Below are 22,065 nucleotides of genomic sequence, written 5' to 3' on the forward strand. Positions count from 1 at the left end.
TACAATAAGACTGAAAATAATTACTCACTACTCATAATAGAGGATAATTTTTACGGTTAATTCCCGGTAACGCTTAACGTTTTCTAAGACAATTCTCGACTAACAATAACTGACCATAAACGATCAACCCCAATTACGTAACTCACAACTACTAAATACATTGATTTTACAACTACTAATTAAATACATTAACAATGATTAGGCCCCATAGTAGAGCCTATGCTTTGCTTTGAATATTCTCTTATTAATTACCTTGAATCACAATTCATGAGACTTCTACTCTACAAACACATCTTACTAATCACTTGCTCACTATTAGGCCAAACAACATAGAAATTTAGACCGTTTAAGAAAAGGAGATGTGGATTTTGTCTATTTTCAAGAATCTGCGGCTCCTCCTTTTAGATTGTTTGAATTTTTGTATTATTCAGATAGCCTAAAAACATGAAGTATTTATCCCTACTTACTAGGGGTTGATGGTGTTAATATATATACATTTTTTTTTTTATTTGGGCTTCTATTTATCATGGGTTTTAGTTTGTTAAAACATGTTGAGCATATAATTTATAATGATATACATGTTGGCCCAAATATTATTGACGGGTCATTTTATTATTGGTTTTTATGCACATTAACTGTGTAGGAATTGAGAGTAATGATAGGTAGGAGCATTTTGCCCAGCTCCTGACCACCTCTTTTTATTAAAAGGGTATTTTTTTTAATCAAAAGCAATTTTTAATATTACATCAAAAATTGCTTTTATTAAAAAAGTCGGGCAGGAGCCGGACAAAATGCTCCTGCCTATCATTACTCAGGAATTGGATTCATATTTGATGTGATAAACAGTATGCAGGCATGTAGCTCCATTAAGTTTTTTTATATATAAGCCAAGTCTTCCTTTTTTTCTCCACAAGTTTTTACAAACCCTATTTTCAATTTTATTTTTATTTTTATTTTTTTAAAAAAGAAAAAGAAAAAGAAAAAGAAAAAATAAGGTATATATATATATATATATATATATATACATGTTGTTAAGCCAAGAGGAGAAATATACCGACTTTGATCTTTGTTTCGATCTAATATTCGAATTCTACCTGAAATTGAAATGAAATGTCATTTTTAGTCCTCTTTTTATAAAAAGAAAAAAATAAAATGGAGTGTAAAATTACCAAATTATTAACTCGGTTTTTTGTTAATGTGTTTTGGAAGGTGATTTTTTGTTTTTGAATTTCTGACGTGGCATAAAAATAAAAACTTTTTTTTGTACTTTTACAAGTGTTTAAATTATATATTAATATTTTTTATTTTGAGAAGATAAAACAAGAGAATTAATATGAATATCTTTCCTTCCCATTCTCCTCTCTTTAATTGTTTTGTTCTTTTTCATTCTTCTCAAAAAAACACTTCTACTAAATAAACAGAATGTGGGATTTTGGTTTTTATTAAAGATGAATAACTCTCATTGGTCATATAGGAATCGTGCAAAACACAGGACACAACAAGGTGTCGTGGTGTAGTTGGTTATCACGTCAGTCTAACACACTGAAGGTCTCCGGTTCGAACCCGGGCGACGCCAAAGCTTAGCTATGGTTTTTATATATTTTTAACACCCATTATTTTGGATCTAATCACACACTTTTTTTTTTGCGTTGTATGCAACAATATATACGTCCTTATGCTGTGATTGGATGGAAAGGAGTTCTTTTTTAAAACTTTTTTTTTTTTTTTTTTTTTTAGCTTTTATTATTTTTTTTTTTTAAGTAATGTTGATTACCATTTCTCTTTTTTCTTTTTTCTTTTTTTTTTTTAATTATTATTTTTAAGTAATGTGGATCAATTTTTGGACGAAATATACATTGATCAAAAAAGACAATGGAAAAATTGTAGGTACTATATTCTGACCGAGGTAGTCATTTGATAAAAATCCAAATCACATGGACCAAAATGGTATTTAACCCCCCACCCAAAACAAATATAACCTCATTATCGCCTATTTTTATCAAATTTGTAAGCTAAAAGCTACATAAGTAAACCTCATATGAGTAATGAGTGTTGTTATTTGTTAATGATACTACAACTTAAGAAACGGTTGTTGTAAGGTCCACCTGCCCCGTAAGTCTAGCATCATGCGTTAAATATTGCTCCAAACAAGTAAGCCTTGCATCCTCCTCTCTAAAACTACCTGAATTTTTGTATATTATTCAAGCAGCCTAATAACGAGAGATCTTGATTTCGTGAGTTTGTAAGAAGTCGTAGTAGAAATTATTTTCGGACAACCTAATAATTTGATTATGTTAGTTTGTAAGAGGTTGTAGTTAATCCAAGCATTATAAAGAATTGAGAGAGAGAGAGAGAGAGAGGGGTCGCCAACCAACAGGACATAAAAACAAATGAAAAAATACAATGTCTAAATCGATAGTTTGTGTACAATGGAAACTCTCTGTATGAACTGTACCTAATATCACTCTCTTTATGTCCACAGTAAACTACGAAAATGCATGCATGTACATGAGCAAAATCAACTCAAGTGAAATAACAAATAGTTGGAGGAGGAAAACGTATAGAAAGTTAACAGCAGCAGCAAACTTCGATCAGTTCGAACAGTGCCATTTCGAGGTAGGCACACAGCTAAGATAATGGCACCAGCTGCAGTGTTTGTTTGCATTCTCTCCTTTGAACAGCATCACCAATCCCACAGTAAATCTGCAATTGTCAACAATATAGTGGGGATTAGTTTTCTCATAGAAGGGCATCTATATATATATATATATATATATATATATGTTGTTCTTCACCATGAAACTCCCAATTCAATACAATACAAGAAAAAGAAAGTACTACTACGCCCGTATATGAATAGGTTTGCTCCCATTAACACAACTAAATAGGCATGGTGGGGTGATAAAGCTTACCCAGCAATCAGCAACACCAGGGAAACCACCCAGAGAATATATTGGTAAGACTTGTACTTAGAACGGCGGCGGGCATCAGCTGGAAGATACTGGCTTTCCACCCATCCAAACTGGGGTCGAAGTAGCAAAACAAAGCCGAGGAGAACACCTGTAAAGAATCCTCCGATGTGGGCGAAGTTATCGACATGAGGAAGAATTCCAACTGCCAAGTTAATGGCAATGATGACTATAAGGGTGAATAGAGCAGCAGCCTACAATGGCAAAAGAAGAGGCAAAGTTAAAAATGCAGAGCACACAACACACACAGAAACAACCCATTAAAAAGAGTAGAGCATTTCTCCAACAATCAACTTCATAATTTTTCCAGTTTTCCTTTTTTGCCCAATAATTTATTTGTCTCTTGATCTAAGTATCAAGAATAAGGAAGACCCCTACTATAGCTACTGTTAGAATCCCAAAAGGTTTAAAAGTTATAAGGATTAAACATCATCCTCTTTGCACTTTCCCATCATATTATTCGGAGGTGTAAAGCTTCATTACTATATGTAAGACATGAGGCAATCGATCATAATGCAAGATAAACATATAATAATAATAATAACAACGTCGTCGACAACAACAACCAAGAATTAGTAGCAAACCTTATTGGTATAAATGGTCCAATTAGTTATAAGCTCTGATAACATTGCTCCAAGAAGGCCAAATAAAGCGCCAGAGGCACCAACAGAGATATTGTTTCGAAGAAAGAGGGAAGATAATATGCTCCCACCAAATCCTGACAATAGATAGAGTATACCAATTCGCACTGCAAGATAATAATCCAAAATATACGTTAGAATGCTTGAAAATCACAAAAAAAATGGTCAAAAGTATAAACTGCATGAATAAGAATATAAGGGGGCCAACTATCTCATACCAACAATGAAGATCTAAATTGAATATATTATATATTCATATATTCATCTCTTGACATCTTATAAATGACCCAACACAAAATATGTGAATAATTTTAGTTCTTACAGCAAACAAAATGGACAGATTTTTATACACGAAACAGGCTTACAAAATTTCCAACTCTTACTTATCTTGAAAAAAAACCCCATTTTAATGAACCTAATCACAAATGTATAAATTAACCTCTTTTTCCTTATTACGCTTTTTTATGTAGGCATAGGTTTAAATTCAAGACATGACATACCAAAACCAAATTGCTGTTCTAGCCGGATCCCAATAAAGACCAAGCTCAACATGTTTGCAAGCAGGTGAATAACACCAGCATGCAACCAGATGCAACTAATAAGTCTCCATCCTTGATGTTGGTGCACTACCTTGTACCATTCCAGAGCTCCTAATTTTTCCAATCTGCAAAGTTGGAGTGGAATAAAAGTTAAGATATTACCATAACCATAATTCTTGATGTTATCACCTAAGAGAAAGAGACAGAGAGAGGAATGAAATGAATTGCACTTCGACAAGCCATTCAAATCCATCCCACACTGGCATACTGCAGAAATATGAGTTAATATGACCATACTAATTCTAAGTATAAATAATAAAGCTAAGACTTACTTAAAATAAGTCTTTCCAATATGATAGTTAATCAAAATAATATATATATTTTTCTCAAAAGTACCTAGTTGAAATTGTTTCCCACTTTTCTCAAGACAAACCAAAGCACACTGTGACTAATTACTGCTAGGATTCACTGATGTATTGTGACTTTTATCAGAGTGACTCACTATAATGAACATAAAACTAAAAAGAATAACAGATTAAATTAATCATATGAACATAAAGCTAACCATTAAAATCCGTAGACAAAACTAGAAAGAGAACAAACACCCCCAGCTAATGACTCGTGGGATTCACAATAATCTTTTATTTTTAGATGGGATGTCACGTCCATAGGGTGTCTTAAATCTGCTAAAGATAATAATAACGTTGACCCACCAACTACGATGAAATTTTGACAAACAGGAATCATGTATCTAAAGCAACTTGCAACCTTGAACTCCAATTTCTTAGCAAATGACGTAGACAATACGAAATCATCAATTAAATGCACACCATAGGGATTTAATTAAAATAGATTATGAATTGAACTCCAATTTCTTCCCAAATGACTTAGATAATATGAAAACACCAATTAAATGCACACCAAAGGGATTTAATTAAAATAGATTAGGAATTGGTGATCTAGATAACTTCAGAAACCCATTCACTGAAACCAGGTCAAAATAAGAGAAAGCAGACGTTGAGAATTGGTAATCAGTTAAAAATTGAACGATAAGGAATTATTCCAGTCCACATAAACATCTCACAACTGAATCATAAGCAAACCACAGATGTATAATACCACAAGCCTAAACTCAAGAACAGGATCTCTAATCAACGAATAAATAACATAGGCCTAACCAAAAACGAAAACTTTCCAGTCAATTAAGCAACCAATTGAAATTTCATTAACTCCCAAACCACGGACTGATATTTGACGAAACCCAACCTCCCAAACTCAAAACTAGCAAATAAAACCGAAAAATCACAGAAACCCACCAGCCAAAATCCAAACCAATAACTCAAAACGCGAAATTTCACAAACCCAAAATCCCAAAACCCAAATAAAACACGCCAACCAACATATCAAATAAAACCCACATCAAAACAAAAGCAAAAGAACCAAACTTGAGAATTGGGTACGGCAGAAAACTCACGTAGAAGAAGAGGGGCCGAAGAGAGGGTTGTCATGGAGAGGCTCGAACGAGAGCCTGCCAAGAAACCTGGCTACGCAAGTTCCATCAAAACCCGGGTTGTTTTTTGGGCAGTTGTTGACGTACATGGCCACTATGAAGACGGCAACATTGGCAACCACAAACATCGGAATCAACCACGAAGTCCACTCGCGATCCGTGCTATCAACATAGTAATTGCCGGAGGGGCCATTGGCCCTTCTGCCCTTTCCCCCTCCTCCCTCCAGATCAGTGCTAGCCATTGTCTCTCTCTCTCTGAAACTCTTTTTCTCGACGTGGGATGTTATGCAATATTGTGGGAATCGAAGGTTTCAGAATGTTTGTATATATTCTGGAGAGAACAAGTATTAATAATAAGTAATGACAATGAATAAAGAAATAAGAAGTGGGAACAGAGAGAGATTGAGAAGTGGCTTGGAAGGAAGTGAGACGCGGTTTTTAGGAATCAGAAAGAAGAAAGGAGTTCGAGTTTGTAGGGACTTTGGCAGATTTAACCGTTGTTTAGCATTTATCCCTCTCTCTCTCTCTCTCTCTCTCTCTGTTCCTTTCTTGGTTAGGCGGTGGCATTGAGGTTTGATAGAATCACCCTGTGCAATTACAAGTATAGCCCTGAATCTAAGCAAAATATTTTATTTTTAGGATTGGGGTTCCGGGTGCAGGGATGTTTATAATTGCAAAAATAGTTTAGTTTAAAATTTTGTAAAAAAGATTAAAAAAAAAAATCATTATATATGAAACCAAATTGTATATTAATAATGATTTCATTGTACGCTTACTTGGGAGTTGATTATTTACACTAAAATTAAATTGAGCAAGAATAAGATATTTGATTAATACAAGTTCTAAAATGCTTTTAAACCTAATCCCCAACCAATATTAGCCCACCTCAACCCTTGCAGTAGGGCTATATTGGTCAATTAACCCATGTAACCGCATCCATCACCGGCCGCTGCTTTTTATCAATCTTATAATTCATTTTCAGAATTACTTATGTGTTATGTGAATTTACTCACGTTATATATATAACTTTACCCCTATTTCAAAGATCATTTGTACTCGTGCCATAAACCTTTTTACCGTTATTATACGGGCAAGAATATACGTTTTAAGTATCCAAGGGCAAGATTCTCCACCTTCCTTCAAATACTATATGATAAAATCCGTGACATAATGATTGATTTGTGCTAAAAAAAAAAAATTGAATTAATTAATTAAATTATATCTTTCTGACAGTAAAAAAGCATTAGAAGAAAAGTTAGGCTTTTTTAAACTGGAGATCCTCCTGTGTACAAAGCACTAGAAAAACTTCCAAATATTAAGTTATTTAACAATGACCCTTTTCTCAAACAAACAAATAATATAACAAATCACTTAACAATCACAACTTGCAATTTACAGAACGTTTAACACTTCCAAAGAAAACGAGATTTGTTCCTAAATTCCTTCAAATTAAGGAGAACCAAGTCAATCTCAACCACGTTATAACAACACAAATCCATAGCCAAGTCCTACATTAATGCCCTTGAAAATGAAAGATTGCTGTAATATATGGTCCTAATCTAGGTACTCTCAAAGCTCAAAAACAAAAATGCTTAAATTGGACTAACAAAACAAATCATTTTTCCTGAACTTTTGTCCTTTTCCTGATATTTTATTTTATTTTTTCATATTTTTCTAAATATTTTATCAATGATTTTTTGTCATTATATATATACACACACACATAAAATGACAAAAATATCATTGATATATATATATAGCACAAAAAGGAACATTGCAACCCTAATGATTGTTTGGAAATTGGAAGATATTGTGTAACGACCCAAGAAAAAGCGCTAGCTATATCTGTGCTATTACTCCAAAAGGACTAGTCAATTTGAAACTTCTCTAGAATTCATTACAAAGTTCAGTTTCACCTAGTAACTAGGCAATGTGAGACTTAACACCCATGAGTATCTTTATAAATCACTCGCTCTATGTGAACTATCATCTCTTTTCAATATGGGACTGGGGTGTTACACATTGCAACAATCGAAAGTTCATAAAATATTACAACTTGTTTGATAATTAGAGCATTCTCATTGAGCTAGCCGTGTAGCAAAAATGTGCAAAAAATTAGCCCCAATTGGCTAGTCATTTTAGCTAAAAAAAAAAAAAATTGTTAGTTGCTATAATGCTTAGTAAATTTGCTGAACACATAGCTCAACAAATGCATAAATAAACTAATAAAAAAATTAATATAATTCTCTCTTCTTTGGAAATAGTGAAAGGATAAAGAAAAAATATTTTAATTAAAATCACGAAAGTTGATAACTGAAATAGAGAGTAAGTATCTAAAAAAATATTCTTTAACTAAAATAATGTGAATGTTTATTATTCTAAGAAAATAAATAAATGTGAGGGAGGGTAATTCGGTCATTTTGAGGCAAATATTCCAGCGGAGACAGGTGAGGTTAAAAACCTAGGAAACACGTTTCGAGGAGACACACCAAATGGTGTGAGCGTGTGAGAAATGGGGGGAACGTGAAAGAGACTTGTGACACTGATTTCACGCGCACACCGTCATACGTGTGGTGTGCAGAGCAACCGTCACAGCAGTGACCCCACCCACGCTCGCGAGTGGTGTGAGCTGGCACTTTTAGTTGTTGGGGTTGACTCGGGTTGAGCCAGTTGGAGTTGCCGAGTTGGGCTATGCTACGTTGCTTAGAAGCAACACCACGTTCGTTTGCCATGTGGATTATGCGTCCCTCTTGCTGTCATGTCACCCACCAATAGAAAAATGATTTTGACGCAGACAATGGACCATGCTTTCTCGATCGGTTGCCTATGAAAATGCCTGCTTGTTTAATTTAAATTTTCAGTAACTTTCTGTGAAAATTGTTAGCAATTTCCGATCATTTACGTGAGTAGGTTAGTACGATGCAAAACCTTTAACAATTAAAATTTGCATGTCTAAACAAGTTTTGTGTTGTTTAATCACCTTCATGAACATGTGGGTTTTATGCAAAACTTCTTGTAATTGAAAATTGTCGGTCCAATTAAGTTTTGAGTTATCTGATCATTTACTTGAACAGATGAGTCTTATATGAAATCTCTCCCAATTGAAATTTGTTTGTCTAAATAAATTTTAAGTTATCTGATCACCTATCAGTCCAATTAAGTTTAAGGTTGTCCGATCGCTTACTTGAGCAGGTGAGTCTTATATAAAACCTCTCAAAATTGAAATTTATCTATCTAAATAAGTTTTGAGCAGGTGGGTACTATACGAAACCTTTCGCAATTGAAATTTGTCTGTCCAAATAAGTTTTGAGTGTTCGATCACCAACCTGACCAAGTAGGTCCTATACAAAACTTCTCACAATTGAAATTTGTCTATCTAAATAAGTTTAAGGTTGTCCAATCACCTACCTAAGTAATTGGGAGCCTCTCTCAATTGTCGGCCGATTGTCATGCAATTTAAAAGACTCCCCAATTGCAAGGAATTCCTGTTTGAAGAGCTTGGATCAATTCAACAGGTTTTTTCTTTAAAAAAAAAAGAAAGAAATAGTTTGAGATTCTATTGTAGCTCCCATCCAATTGAATGTTTCAAAAATATTCTTTTAGCGGAGGTCTTTTAAAGTTTATGACAAGGTCAAGATTATTCCAATTTTATATTTGAAACAATTTAAGCTATTCCAGTTTGATCAAATGATTGATTCAAAATTGAAAACTCTTTTGTTATTGGATGGACCATCGTGCACTAGTGCCTGAGAAATTTTAGGGTTATTTTTATTAACGACTTTGTTTTCCGATTTTAAGTTGTAGACATTAACCAACCATTTAAAGTGCAATATATCCTCAAACACAAAATTTATTTTTAAGAGTCCCTACTATAAGGATGGGCTGTAAAACACTACTTTTACAGCCTCTAGTAAAAATTTGACACATCAAAAAAATAGTATACAAAATAATAGGATGAAAACACTATATCTTTTGGCCAAACCAACTCATCCATTACTTTTCTCACCCCCACTCCGACAAGGTTTCACTGAAAATTCTAGAAGCAATTCTTATGCTATGGGTAATGGTTGGGACAAGGTGTGAAAGTTAAACCAACAGAAGACAGGTATTCGACTCCTTCTCGAACTTCGACGCTGAGTTGGTCAAGGACTCGACAGCGAAGCCGAGGACATTGCTGATGGCCATGAAGAAGGAGAAGAGTGCATTGCCAATGTGCATCCTTTTCTAGTCGTCACCAAAGAGGTCGGCGAGGAGGGACCAGCATGGGCCTTGGAGCATGTTGTTGGCAACATCGAGGATCCAAAAGCCGAGGACGAAGATGGCGACGGCGTGGGTTTTCGTCGCCTTGTCGATGGGGTTGCTGAATACGTGCCCAATGTCGGCAGCGTAGCCGATGAAGAATACGGCGATGGCAACAAGCGATGAGCCGACGGCAATGAAGGGTTGGCGGCGACTCGTCTCTAATCTTCACCTCCAACCAATCGTACAGCGCCGGAAACTATGTCTTCTCCTCGAAGCCGGTGCTGGAGAACCCATCTTCGCCGCTAAAGGGTTTTTTGGTTTTTTGTTTTTTTTTTTTTCGTCGACATCTAGTTTAGGCTTAAAGATCATGTGTATTCCTCATCATTCTATTTAGTATTTTTAGCCTACGTATCAATGTTTTATTGGAGGCTACAAAATCGGTCCGGATTGCAGGTTTACTCTTTATTTTTATTTTTATATTACATAATTAATTTTTTAAATTAAAAATACTGTTTAAAATACATTAACAAAGGGCGGGAGAGGTTTTTTTCACTGTCGAAAAGTTCAACTACCAACTGCCATTTAAACTGTCGTGTCCCCTCTCCCGCCCATGTGCTAAGTCCTATCCACGAAGCCGTCCAAAGCACCCAACTGAGTCAACTCAGACCCAGTCCAACCAAAACTCTCTTAAACCTGTCTTCTTCTTCTTCTTCTTCTTCTTCTTTTTCTTTTATATGGATGGAGCGTAAATCATTTTCTCGTAAATCTTTGATTTATTTGAATTAATATTTTTTGTCAAAGGTGTTTATGATAGATCCAAAAACATACTTTTTGATGTATTATAATAGCATGGTCGTTGATGGCAGTTCAATATGTCAAATACTTATATGTCACCCAAATATTCTTTTAATTTTTTTTTTGTTTTTTTGGCATGTCTATACAAGAGGGGGAGAGGGATTCGAACTATAGATTTCCGCTTCATGAGGCGTGATCCCCAGCCGATTGAGCTACCCCTCGAGGACAATATTCTTTTAAAATTGATGCGACTTATAAAATTGCTACTTAATTAAAATTTAATGTAATTTAAAAGTCACATCAGTTTTGATAGACACAAAAATGGCATGGATGACATTTAAAAGGAAAATGATTTCTGAGGGACGGTTGACCGTCCCCTAGCACCCCCTTTATATTAAAAAATTTGATTACATCAAAGACAACTTTTTGATTAAAATCAATTTTTTTACTTAAAAAAGCCTGCTGGTGGACGGTAAACCGTCTCCAGTATATCAGGCCTCCATTTAAAATTGCACAGGTTTGCCCATTTACTTGTGTGGCATTAACCCATACCCATTAATACCATATAATAATTGTCACATTAGTTAAAAATAATATTTGTATATTGCTAAAAAATTAATATACAAAAAAAGAGGGGTAGTAGACGACTCCTGCAGAGGACATTTCATATGCATAATAAATTATATGGTTATCAATATAAAAATAAAATAAAAACAAATAAATTATATTTTGATGTCCTAAGCTTTTGGCAATCCTAGTATGTCTCTTTTATTATCTGCCATCAAAACACTAACGGATTGGTTGAAAAAGCACGAAAAGTAAAGAATAGAATGGATGGGAAAGACTTGATCTATTGGAGTTGAACGCTTCATGAGGCGTAATCCCCAGCTGATTGAATTATCCCTTGAGAACAATATTCTTTTAAAATTGATGCGACTTATAAAATTACTATTTAATTAAAATTTAATGTAATTTAAAGGTCACATCAGTTTTGATGAACACAAAAATGACATAGATGACATTTAAAATTACACGGGTTTGCCCATTTACTTGTGTGGCATTATCCCATACCCATTAATACCATATAATAATTGTCACAAGTTAAAAATAATTTGTATATTGTTAAAAAATTAATATATGAAAAAAGAGGGGTGGTAGACACTCCTGCATAGGACTTTCATATGCATAATAAATTATATGGTTATCAATATAAAAATAAGATAAAAACAAATAAATTATATTGTGATGTCCTAAGCTTTTGGCAATCCTAGTCTGTCTCTTCCATTATCTGCCATCAAAACACTAACAGATTGGTTGAGAAAGCACGAAAACTAATGAATAGAATGGATGGGAAGGACTTGATCTATTGGAATTGAACGCTTCATGAAGCGTAATCTCCTGCCGATTGAGTTACTTTTTGAGGACAATATTCTTTTAAACTTGATGCGACTTATAAAATTACTATTTAATTAAAATTTAATGTAATTTAAAGGTCACATCAGTTTTGATGAACACAAAAATGACGTGGAAGACATTTAAAATTACACAGGTTTGCCCATTTACTTGTGTGGCATTAACCCATACCCATTAATACCATATAATAATTGTCACAAGTTAAAAATAATTTGTATATTGTTAAAAAATTAATATATGAAAAAAGAGGGGTGGTAGACAACTCCTGTAGAGGACGTTTCATATGCATAATAAATTATATTGTTATCAATATTAAAAAAAAAAAAAAAAATTATATTATGATGTCCTAAGCTTTTGGCAATCCTAGTCTGTCTCTTCCATTATCTGCCATCAAAACACTAATGAATTGGTTGAGAAAGCACGAAAACTAATGAATAGAATGGATGGGAAGGACTTGATCTATTGGAGTTGAAAACTTTCAAGTTGAGAGTTTCAATAGATAATATCTATTTCAAATGAAATTGAGAGGTATCATCATGGTCATTATCAAGTACAGTAGTCATTCTGATCGCCCCTACTTACATTTTTGCTTATAAAAAAATGAAATTGAAAGGATTCTTGTCCATAAAAAAGAGGGATGTCACATAAATATCAAATTAACGGAAAATGTTTGGGCTACAATAAATTTTACTATAATTTTCTTACAAACTCTCACAGTAATCTATCATAAGTGATATGTGGTACAATATAGGTGAAAAAAATAAGTAATTAAATTTGATAAATAATTTTAATTATTTAGTGGCTGACGTGAAAAAATGTCACTTAAAGCATCACGTCAATTTGTAAAGAAGTTATAGTAAAAATTGCAATACATCTAAGAGCATCCCCCAATGAGCTTTCTATTATTTGGTTTTAGCCCAAATTTGAAGAAAGTCTTCAAAAACTAACATGTACCAAACTGCATCATTTCTCCAAATTAGTTTTTGTCAGATACACTCTCTAAATTTGGTACTCAATTTTCTTTACCCATTCTGACTCATGACAGTATTGTGAAATGGCAAACTCAGGTTTACTTTTTCACAAAATCAATAAAAACAATATTTAAATAAAGTAGAAAATATTTAAAGAGTTTAATATATAGTATTATGAGAAATGGCTAACTAAAATTGTAAAAATAGATTTTTGAGCTAAAATTTGAAAAAACAAATTAGAGAGCTAAGTGAGGATGCTCTAAGAATACTAAGAGATGGAAACCGCAGGCTTGTATAAAAAAAATAATTTTATTTAATAAACCATGTCATCTAGTTATATGGTAGTTGTATATGAGTCAACTAAATGAATTATTAAAAAATAAAATAAAAATAAAAATAATAATAATAATAATGAATGGTTTGAACCACGACTTCTGGGTGGGTTTCAATATGGCTTATAAAAAAAAAAATTGGCCTATACTACATTTATTGCTACCAAAGAACACTATTAATGAAGCTCAGTTCTGCTAAACTGGAACCTCTGCTAGCAAATCAAGAAGAAAACAAGAATCATCCAGGCAAGCTCACAAAAAAAGGCTAAAATCTAAGTCAACAACTGATGCTATGTGAATGCTAAACTTAAAAAGTGATACAAATCTGCCCATCTTCCAATTAAATGTCATGGGAAAAATACCAAAAGAAGCTTTCCATACATAAAACCCAGAAAGAAAAAACTTTTAATAGTTTTCATGCGTAGAAGATATCGAAGGAGATCAACGTTTTCCTCCAGCACCAAGCTTGGGGACCTTCGGTGCAGCACCCTTGGGAACATTACCCCTGGATTGTGTCTTCTGTGTCTTGGACGTCACCTCTGCTTTCTTCGCCTTCTTTTCATCCTTGGTCTTCTTGATTCTCTCTTTAATCTCCCTAAAATTTTCAAAAGTCATCGCAAATACAAGGAGAGAGATGAAAAACTAAACATCAAACAACTTGGCTAAGTGCCAAAATGAATGTACCCAACACCTGAAACTTGGCAAACCATAAAAGTTGTGGGTTCAAACCATACCGAAGAGCAGCTTCACGTGCAGCATCTCTGACTTCTGGCTTCTCAGCTCGTTTCTTTTGTATGACTTCCAAGGTGGCACCAACAATAGACCTTGAATAAGGCTTCTTGTTGGTGCGGCGCTTCTTCTTCGCAGCTTCGGCAGCAATGTCCTATGAAACAACAACATGCACCCAACTGAATCAATAACTAGCCCACCAAAAGCATAGCACTTCGATCGCGCCAAACTTGAAAATCAATTGGTACCCAATCCGTCGACACGAATTTCTAACATTAAAATCACCTTCTTATGTTGTTTCCTGTACATGGCTGTCCATGTGAGCTTCGACGGCTTCAGGCGGTTGTGAAAATACCTCTTGCATTTCGAATTGGCAAAGAGGAAAACCTAAAGCAATCAACCAAGTGAGCATGTTTTAGAATACAAATCAATATTATGATTGAAAACAAAGAGTTACAAAAACCAGCGTAAAAACCCAGTAACATAACTTACCTGAGAATCGGACCGCACAAATCGGATACCCCTACCGGGGTATATCTTGGCACCACTGAAGCGGCAAAGCTCAGTCCTGAATCATCAAAATCAAATACTGATTTAATTACGCCTCTTTGAACTGAAAATAAATGTATTTGATGCAATTCAAACTAGGTAACTCTCTCTCAACTTCACTATGATACAATCAGCATAGGACACCCAAATGAATACAATGCAGAACCAACCACCTAGTGCAAAAGCTTTCACACAAATCATGAGTTTCTTAGGGCAACACCATAAAAGTACAATTTTACAAGCCACTGTCTCAATATTTAAATCATAAACTGCAAGATTACTGGTACAATTTTGCAAATTATGAGGTTTTTTCCCCTAATTTTTTTTTGTTTTTGTAGTCAATTTTTTTAAAAAAAACAATAAAATGCACAGCTGTTTGTTAAAAGTCCTAAACGGTTCAATATTCTACAAAACTTACGCTCATGAATTTTCAGAGTTTCATGTAGTGCTCCTTCCAATATTTAAAGTTTCATTTTCAGATCTAGAAGGTTCAAGGAACATTGAATCCATGAATAAACCATACAAATAGAATCTTTCAAAGACAATGAGAGAGAGAGAGAGAGAGACGTACTTGAGAACCATGGCGGCCGAGGATGGTGCGCCGCTCCGCTTGTAAAACCCCTGTGAATTGCAGAAACCCTAGCACCAAGCACAAATTTAAAGTATTCTGAGGAATCAAAACGACACCGGTTTTATACGAAGCAATGTGTTTTTTTTGGGGGGATACTTTTCCATTGGAAAACCCAATTGGGCTTAGGGCCCCTTCTCGCTCATTGGACTCCGCAGCCTGGACTGGGTTTGCTTAATGGGTTGAATCTAATTTACTGTATAACACAAACAAGCAAAAAAATCACATATAATTTTTCTCCAAAATTTGGTCCTAAATGATGTGTCACAATCCCATGTGAAAAATGTGTTGGTATTTCATGGGATTGTGACACATCATATGGAGACAAATTTTGGAAAAAAAATTTGGGAACTCTAACATATCTCTCTCTCTCTCTCTCTCTCTCTCTCTCTCTATATGTGTGTGTGTGTGTGACTATATGAGTAATACTAGGAACCATTTTTTTGTCTTCTTTTTATCTTCTCAAAGTTGAAGCGGCTTTTAAAATCATCATTAAATCAAAATCAAATAGTGGTTATCTCAAAGCCAATGGTGATTTTAAAAAGCAACATCAACTTTAAGAGGATAAAAAGAAAACAAAAATGATTTCTAACATTGCTCATATATATATATATACTTTTGTAATAAATGAGATTTTTAAGTATGACAGATTAACAGTTCTATAAGAGAACTTGGAAAAACGTTTATAAGAGAGCATTTGGCTCCACGATTTTGCATGTCAAAAGCGTGTAAATAAAATTGAGAATAAATAAATAAATAAAAAAGGTCTTACTTTGGTGTACGTTTTCAAACTGTAGGCAATAAGGTGTGTTTTTTAAAATGGACGATTTTAAATGTCGAACCACAATTCTACCGGACACCTAACTATGTTTTCAAAAATCGCATTTTTTTCTTTTTTTAACTATGATTTGAAGTAGCCATGTCTTCACAAATTTTAAAACTACTAAACCAAACAAACACCAAGTCTGTGGCTTTCATATGTAAGGAAATTCAATCCAGGTACTTCTACTTTACAAGACATGATCTTCGATGGATTGTGCTATCATTTGGAGTTTATCTCGATCCTCTTACTTTTCCATCATCTTTAGAAGACTTGTTTGATCATGCAACTAAAATAAATATGATGTAATTTACTTCAAGATAACAATTAACAAGTGAGTTCACCAACGTATGATTACAGTTTCCTGTTATTGCATACCGTCTCGATGACTCTCCTGTTTACCATTCAGTTTTCCTTCTTTCTTCATCTCCATTTTCCATAATATTTCAATATTCAGTGCCACAGGCAACCCTTTTATTGTTCATACAAAATCCATAGTTTCCTAATATTAAGCATGTTGAAGGGATGAGCCCCACGTTGGTAGATCATTTTTAATGCTCCGTTACTTAAAGAGTCAGTTTCGCCTGTGATTTCACATATCTAAAATACAATTTTAAACAAAATTGCAAAAAGGCATATTGCTTGGGAGTGAGTTTTTTTCAAAAAAAATAAAAATAAAATAATAAATTGTTGTTTGAAAACGTAATTTTAAAGACTAAATCACAGTTTTACCAAACGCTTAATTATGTTTTTAAAAATTGCATTTTCAAATTGCACGTTTTCTTATCATAAATCCAAACAGACCCCTCATACTACAAAGCAGCTCAGAATGGAGTTGGAACTTGCCTTATAATGGTAACATTTTATACCTGCTTACAAAAAAAATCTAACCAAGAGCCAATTCTCATGTTTACAAAAACAACTTTCACCATAAAGAGGGCAAATTGTAGCTGGTTCAGGTTGTAACAACTAATACCTATGCTGCTTTAGCTGTTTCACGAACCACAGCAAGCTTAGCCAAAAGACCACAGAGCTGAAGATATGAACCAACTCCATCACAGATTCTCATATGGGCAAATCCAGTTTCCTGAAACTCAAAACAGGACAAGAATAAATATGGTGCCACAGATAAGGTAGTATTTGAGGAGATGAAAGAAATTATTGAGGCTGGCAAGGTATCTGTACCTTCATGAATTCCAGTTTCAGATACTCAGCCATGTCATAATTTTTAATGATACGGAATAGGGTTGTGATTATGTCAGTGGGAGAATAGCCCAAATCATAGAGCTGCTTGAGACCAGAACAAGCATCATCAAATTTCCCTTCCAGCACATGACGCACCATGTTCTTTACGTGCAACGGATGAGGCTGATCACAGACCTGAAAACCAACCATAGACGTTATAGCGTCCACAACCATATATCTAGCGAAAATGAATTACCAAACTGCCAAGGTACTCTGATTCATTAACCTTGAAAACATTTTCTTGGTTGACAAAACGGAACCCACTAAATGTAGCTTGCAAGTTATTCAATGCCTGCCTCATGTCACCATCAGCAGTGAAAATTATGGCTTCAAGACCTTCTGGAACATAAGGAACCTTCATTGTTTACAAACACAGATCAGTTACATGGCAAAAGGATGTCTAGGTTTAACAAACAATATGCTACTATAACTACCATATAAACTCATTTCTCATGTTCAACCAAAGGAACAATTGGTTCAAAGTTTACGGATGTCAACTAAAATGTTCTTTCTAAAGGATATACTATATAGAAATAGATTCATATATTGTTCTACAGTACTTAGAGGACTAGCAGCAATTTCCCTTAGATTTTCCCTAAATTTAAGGAACCAAGCTACTTTTTATTTCCCTATTCAAATAAACTCCACAATAGCTTCTCTTATCCTTTCTCTATACCATTTATATATTCTTTCAAATAAATGTTAGGAGAAAGAAAGAGGAAAGATAAGCTATTTTTTTTAAAAAAAATAATAATAATGGATAGAAAAGCAAAAGTGCTACCCTATATTTAGGGTAGCACTTTTGGTTCTCTTGGGTTTTCCTTATTTTATGGAACACCAAGGGAGTTTGTTGCAGGCGTGTTTTTAACAGTTTTATATATATATATATATATATATAAAGAAGGAAATGAGATTTAGGTAGTCTGTTGCTAGTGCTCTTAGTTGTTGATTCTCCCACCAAAATCAACCACATGAATTAGGTTCCATTCCAGTAGTTTAATCAGTTCATGATGATCAATCAAACATCTTACTGTAAGAAAGTAATTATTATGGAGCATGACAGGAAAAAATTGTGTTGATGCAATCCTGAAAAGTGCTCCTATATCAAGATCTTAATCCAAGACCACAAGGCTCTTCATTAAAAAGACCATAAAACAAACTGCAAATTGTGTAATGTTGAAAATTACATCTTGGTTTGTGTCTAACGTATAAACCAAAACAATTAAGGGAATGAAACCTCGCTGTAGCTATATCTATAGAGGTCATGCAGCTTGGTACAAGAGTTATGCATCCTGGAGGAAGGTTAAAATTGTTTGGGCAGGGGAACATAAGTGCTGGTTTCAACCATTGAGATGAAAGACAACAGCCCATCTACCCCAAGTCAATTTTTCAGGGTAATCTTTCAGTAACAGAATGCAATGATTGTAGTACAACACTGATACACTAAATCTCTGCTGTGTCTTATAATTAAGAGGGTCTTATTAAACCCCTAAAATATCATTCTCCCCTTGAGAAAATTTTAAGTGGGGTGAGACAGAAAGAAATATTTATTTTTTTTTTTTTTTGGGGGGGGGGGGGGGGGGGGCTGATGACAGTTCCAAAAAGATTTAAGGTGGAAAACAACAGCTTCCAAGCTGTGTTCCTAATAATTTCTTCACTTTGAAAGAGATAAACCAAAACAATCGCTCATCTATGTTACTTCCCAAGAAAGGTCAGCTTGGAACTATGAAATTTTCATCATGACCAACCATCACATGCACAAAATGAGCAAGCCACATTTACACAGAGAGAGAGAGATAACCACCTTTAAAATAGTGTCAATGTATAATATAATAGTAAAACTGAAGCTGTACTAGATCTAAACGATCAGGTGAATGGGATATCTTTCAGGCCACACTTTAAGCAGATACTCTTACCCATTAAACAATAAGCAATCAACATATGATTGAGTGGCTCAAAAAGTTAGTCTAAAGGAGGGAGACATACAGTTTACAATCTGATCAAGCACAAACTCAAACCTCAAAGACAAAGCCAAGAAATGTGTTAACTGAGTTCCACCTTCACGGCATGCAGATCAGACAAAATTTGGTATTTTGAGTCAATCTAAGAAGACTAATGTTATGTATTGATAGAAAGACCAGAAACTTACTTTGTGGGTATTCAAGTTTATTTTTTTATTTTTCCTTTTCTGACTTGGGAGGGAGTGATTAATAGAAACATGAACTTAAACATGCATATTCACACCGACATGCTGCAGAGAGGGGCAGAGAGAAATGCAAATTATTTCATTGAATACATGAACAAGATTTTGGGCTTGTTTAACAAACGATTCTCAACTCTCTCTCTTTTTCTTTTCATTTCTCCCAAAAAAATCAAATCAAAAACATTTTAACTTTTTTACGCTTTTATATCATATCAATCATATTTTATTACTATTCAAATAAAAAAACCCACTACAAAACAAAACTTTTTCACTTTTTTATAAAACATTCTCAAATTTTATATCTCATCAATCACTTTTTACTATACAACATACAAATATTTCACAACACAATTACTTACCAAACAGGCTCTTTATGTTTCCAACCATTGTGGGAAAAAAATTGAGCTTAATTAAGTCGACTGAATGATCATCAAAATATTTTACGAAATATTAATTGAATAAGTGATAAATGGTTTTTGACAAACTAGTCAAAGAGAACAATTCTATTTTCAAGCACCAAATAAATGTCCCTGTATGGACACTAGACTAATACCTGAAAGCATTTTTGCATAGATACAAAATGACAATATTGCTGACTACGCAGCACTTGTAAATTATTACTTAAGGAAACCAACTGTACCTTTTCAGCTTCGATCACCACCATGAGACGACCAAGTATCTCTTGATCAGATAATCTTGAAAATCGAACAAGAGCACATCTACTTTGTATGGGCTCAATAATTTTAGAAGACGTATTGCAAGCAAGAGCAAAACGAGTGGAGTTTGAAAATATTTCTATTGTCCTCCTCAAAGCTTGCTGTGCTCCTGATGTCATGCTGAATTTTGAAAAGGTTAATGACAAATACAGTATCCAATGCATGTGCCAGATGGAAGAAAATATACCACAGAGTGATCAATTTAATATCAGCAACAAACTGTAATACTATGGGATAGAACAATTTAAACACGCAAATTTTCAATGATTCAAGAGCGTCACCATTTTCAAGAGACATTTATTAGAAACTACCTGTCAGCTTCATCCAAAATTACTATCTTGTGGCGCCCAGGGGGCAGTGTTACTTTCTTTTGAGCAAACATCTTAATCTTGTTCCTCACAACGTCTATTCCCCTAAACAGCAAAGCAATGACAAAATATTTCAGAAGCCAACCAAAGAGATCCGGAAAAAAAGACTGAACACCATAAAGTCCATAAAATTTTACCCACCTGTCATCTGATGCATTTAGCTCCAAAACAGCCTCCTTATAATTTGGTCCCAGAAGCTCATGTGCAAGCGCCAGTATACTCGTGGTTTTACCAGTTCCAGGAGGACCCTGAAAAAAATAATGTGCAGAGAATCAGCAGCAGCATAGCTCTTTTAATTACAAACATAATTAAAGACAAATCATATTAAACTTCCCACCGAGACACGTAAAGTATCTTCTTCATTTGCTTGCAATTAAATGCAACTCAAACCAAGACACATAACACATCCCTCGGCCAAGTCCAATACAACTATTTCGCTTCCAAGTACAGTAACTATTTTTCTTTTTATGATGATGGTATCCGAGGCTTCGCCAGGACTAATCTCCAAGCACGTGCAATCTCCAGACCCACATGCACCGGACGATTATCAAGCCATGCCAAACCCTGGGGTAGCCCCAAAGGAGTTACTGCGCAAAGTGAGGTTTTGAACTCTCAACCCACACTGTATAAACCACTTATCAAGGCTCTGCTTGCCACTTTAATTCCCCAACGGGATTAAGTACAATAACTATTGAGAAATGTTACACATGTTCCCATTCCTACAATCCCAAGTCCACACTACCTGACGTGAAAGTGACAATCATTAGATTCAAAATTCAACTGTAATTCATCCAAAATGTAATAGAAATTTTCAATACCACGTCAAGGAGTGTGCACTTGGGAGTGTGAGAGTGAGAGAGTTTGTAGCACTTCTTATACTATTTATCTCCGCAAATTGCATCCCTGTTTAATGCTCACAAACCATGAAACTGCTAAGCAAACTTCATTTCCCAACTTTAACGGACATTACGGTTTAATTGACAGATAAAAACACAGCAAAAACAAAAAATTATCCATAGATTTCATATGCACACTGTAACATCTGTGACTCGGTGAGTGAGAGCTTAAGATAACGTACGGATAATATGAGGTTGGGCACGTTGCCGTCGCGAGCAATGACTTGGAGCCTGGACACGGCGTCCTCGTTGCCGACGATGTCGGCGACCCTGTTGGGCCGATACTTCTCTACCCACGGCATGTCGTAGCCATGGCTGGTGCTGCCAGACGAAGAAGAAGCAGCCATTGTTGCCGTGAGAGCAAGGTTCGCTAAAACCCTAAAAGCTAAAGCTAATCTAACAAATGGGTTGCTCTGAAAGAAACCCTCCGAGAAAACCCTTTCCTCCTCCAAACCCTTTAGATTTGGAGGGAAATTACAGAGAATCGGAGAGAGATATA

The 22,065-nt window shown here is 34.7% G+C and overlaps 3 protein-coding genes and 2 non-coding genes across 5 annotated transcripts; 1 reads left to right on the plus strand and 4 right to left on the minus strand.

Annotated features, from left to right (window-relative positions):
• Positions 1-1,502: 1,502 nt before the first annotated feature.
• Positions 1,503-1,576, plus strand: TRNAV-AAC (transfer RNA valine (anticodon AAC)). The gene has a single exon. It is a non-coding gene; the product is annotated as a tRNA-Val (tRNA).
• Positions 1,577-2,391: 815 nt separating this feature from the next.
• LOC133854203 (RHOMBOID-like protein 2) lies at positions 2,392-6,124 on the minus strand. The gene is made up of 5 exons (XM_062290290.1): positions 5,624-6,124; positions 4,111-4,274; positions 3,554-3,717; positions 2,913-3,163; positions 2,392-2,703 (listed from the first exon to the last, which is right to left on the minus strand). The coding sequence occupies exons 1-5, from the start codon at positions 5,899-5,901 to the stop codon at positions 2,592-2,594; spliced, it is 969 nt and encodes a 322-aa protein (XP_062146274.1). The 5' UTR covers positions 5,902-6,124; the 3' UTR covers positions 2,392-2,591.
• A 7,561-nt stretch (positions 6,125-13,685) lies between these two features.
• On the minus strand, positions 13,686-15,372 carry LOC133854305 (large ribosomal subunit protein eL24-like). The gene is made up of 5 exons (XM_062290438.1): positions 15,262-15,372; positions 14,634-14,709; positions 14,427-14,528; positions 14,147-14,295; positions 13,686-14,007 (listed from the first exon to the last, which is right to left on the minus strand). The coding sequence occupies exons 1-5, from the start codon at positions 15,270-15,272 to the stop codon at positions 13,854-13,856; spliced, it is 492 nt and encodes a 163-aa protein (XP_062146422.1). The 5' UTR covers positions 15,273-15,372; the 3' UTR covers positions 13,686-13,853.
• Positions 15,373-16,962: 1,590 nt separating this feature from the next.
• Positions 16,963-22,065, minus strand: LOC133853801 (replication factor C subunit 2). Its single transcript, XM_062289829.1, has 7 exons — positions 21,749-22,065; positions 20,812-20,918; positions 20,614-20,715; positions 20,227-20,422; positions 17,610-17,738; positions 17,324-17,518; positions 16,963-17,225 (listed from the first exon to the last, which is right to left on the minus strand). The coding sequence occupies exons 1-7, from the start codon at positions 21,911-21,913 to the stop codon at positions 17,115-17,117; spliced, it is 1,005 nt and encodes a 334-aa protein (XP_062145813.1). The 5' UTR covers positions 21,914-22,065; the 3' UTR covers positions 16,963-17,114.
• LOC133855111 (small nucleolar RNA snoR135) lies at positions 18,698-18,841 on the minus strand. Its single transcript, XR_009896949.1, has one exon. It is a non-coding gene; the product is annotated as a small nucleolar RNA snoR135 (small nucleolar RNA).

This window comes from Alnus glutinosa, chromosome 13 (assembly GCF_958979055.1).
Source record: "Alnus glutinosa chromosome 13, dhAlnGlut1.1, whole genome shotgun sequence".
Lineage (NCBI taxonomy): Eukaryota > Viridiplantae > Streptophyta > Magnoliopsida > Fagales > Betulaceae > Alnus > Alnus glutinosa.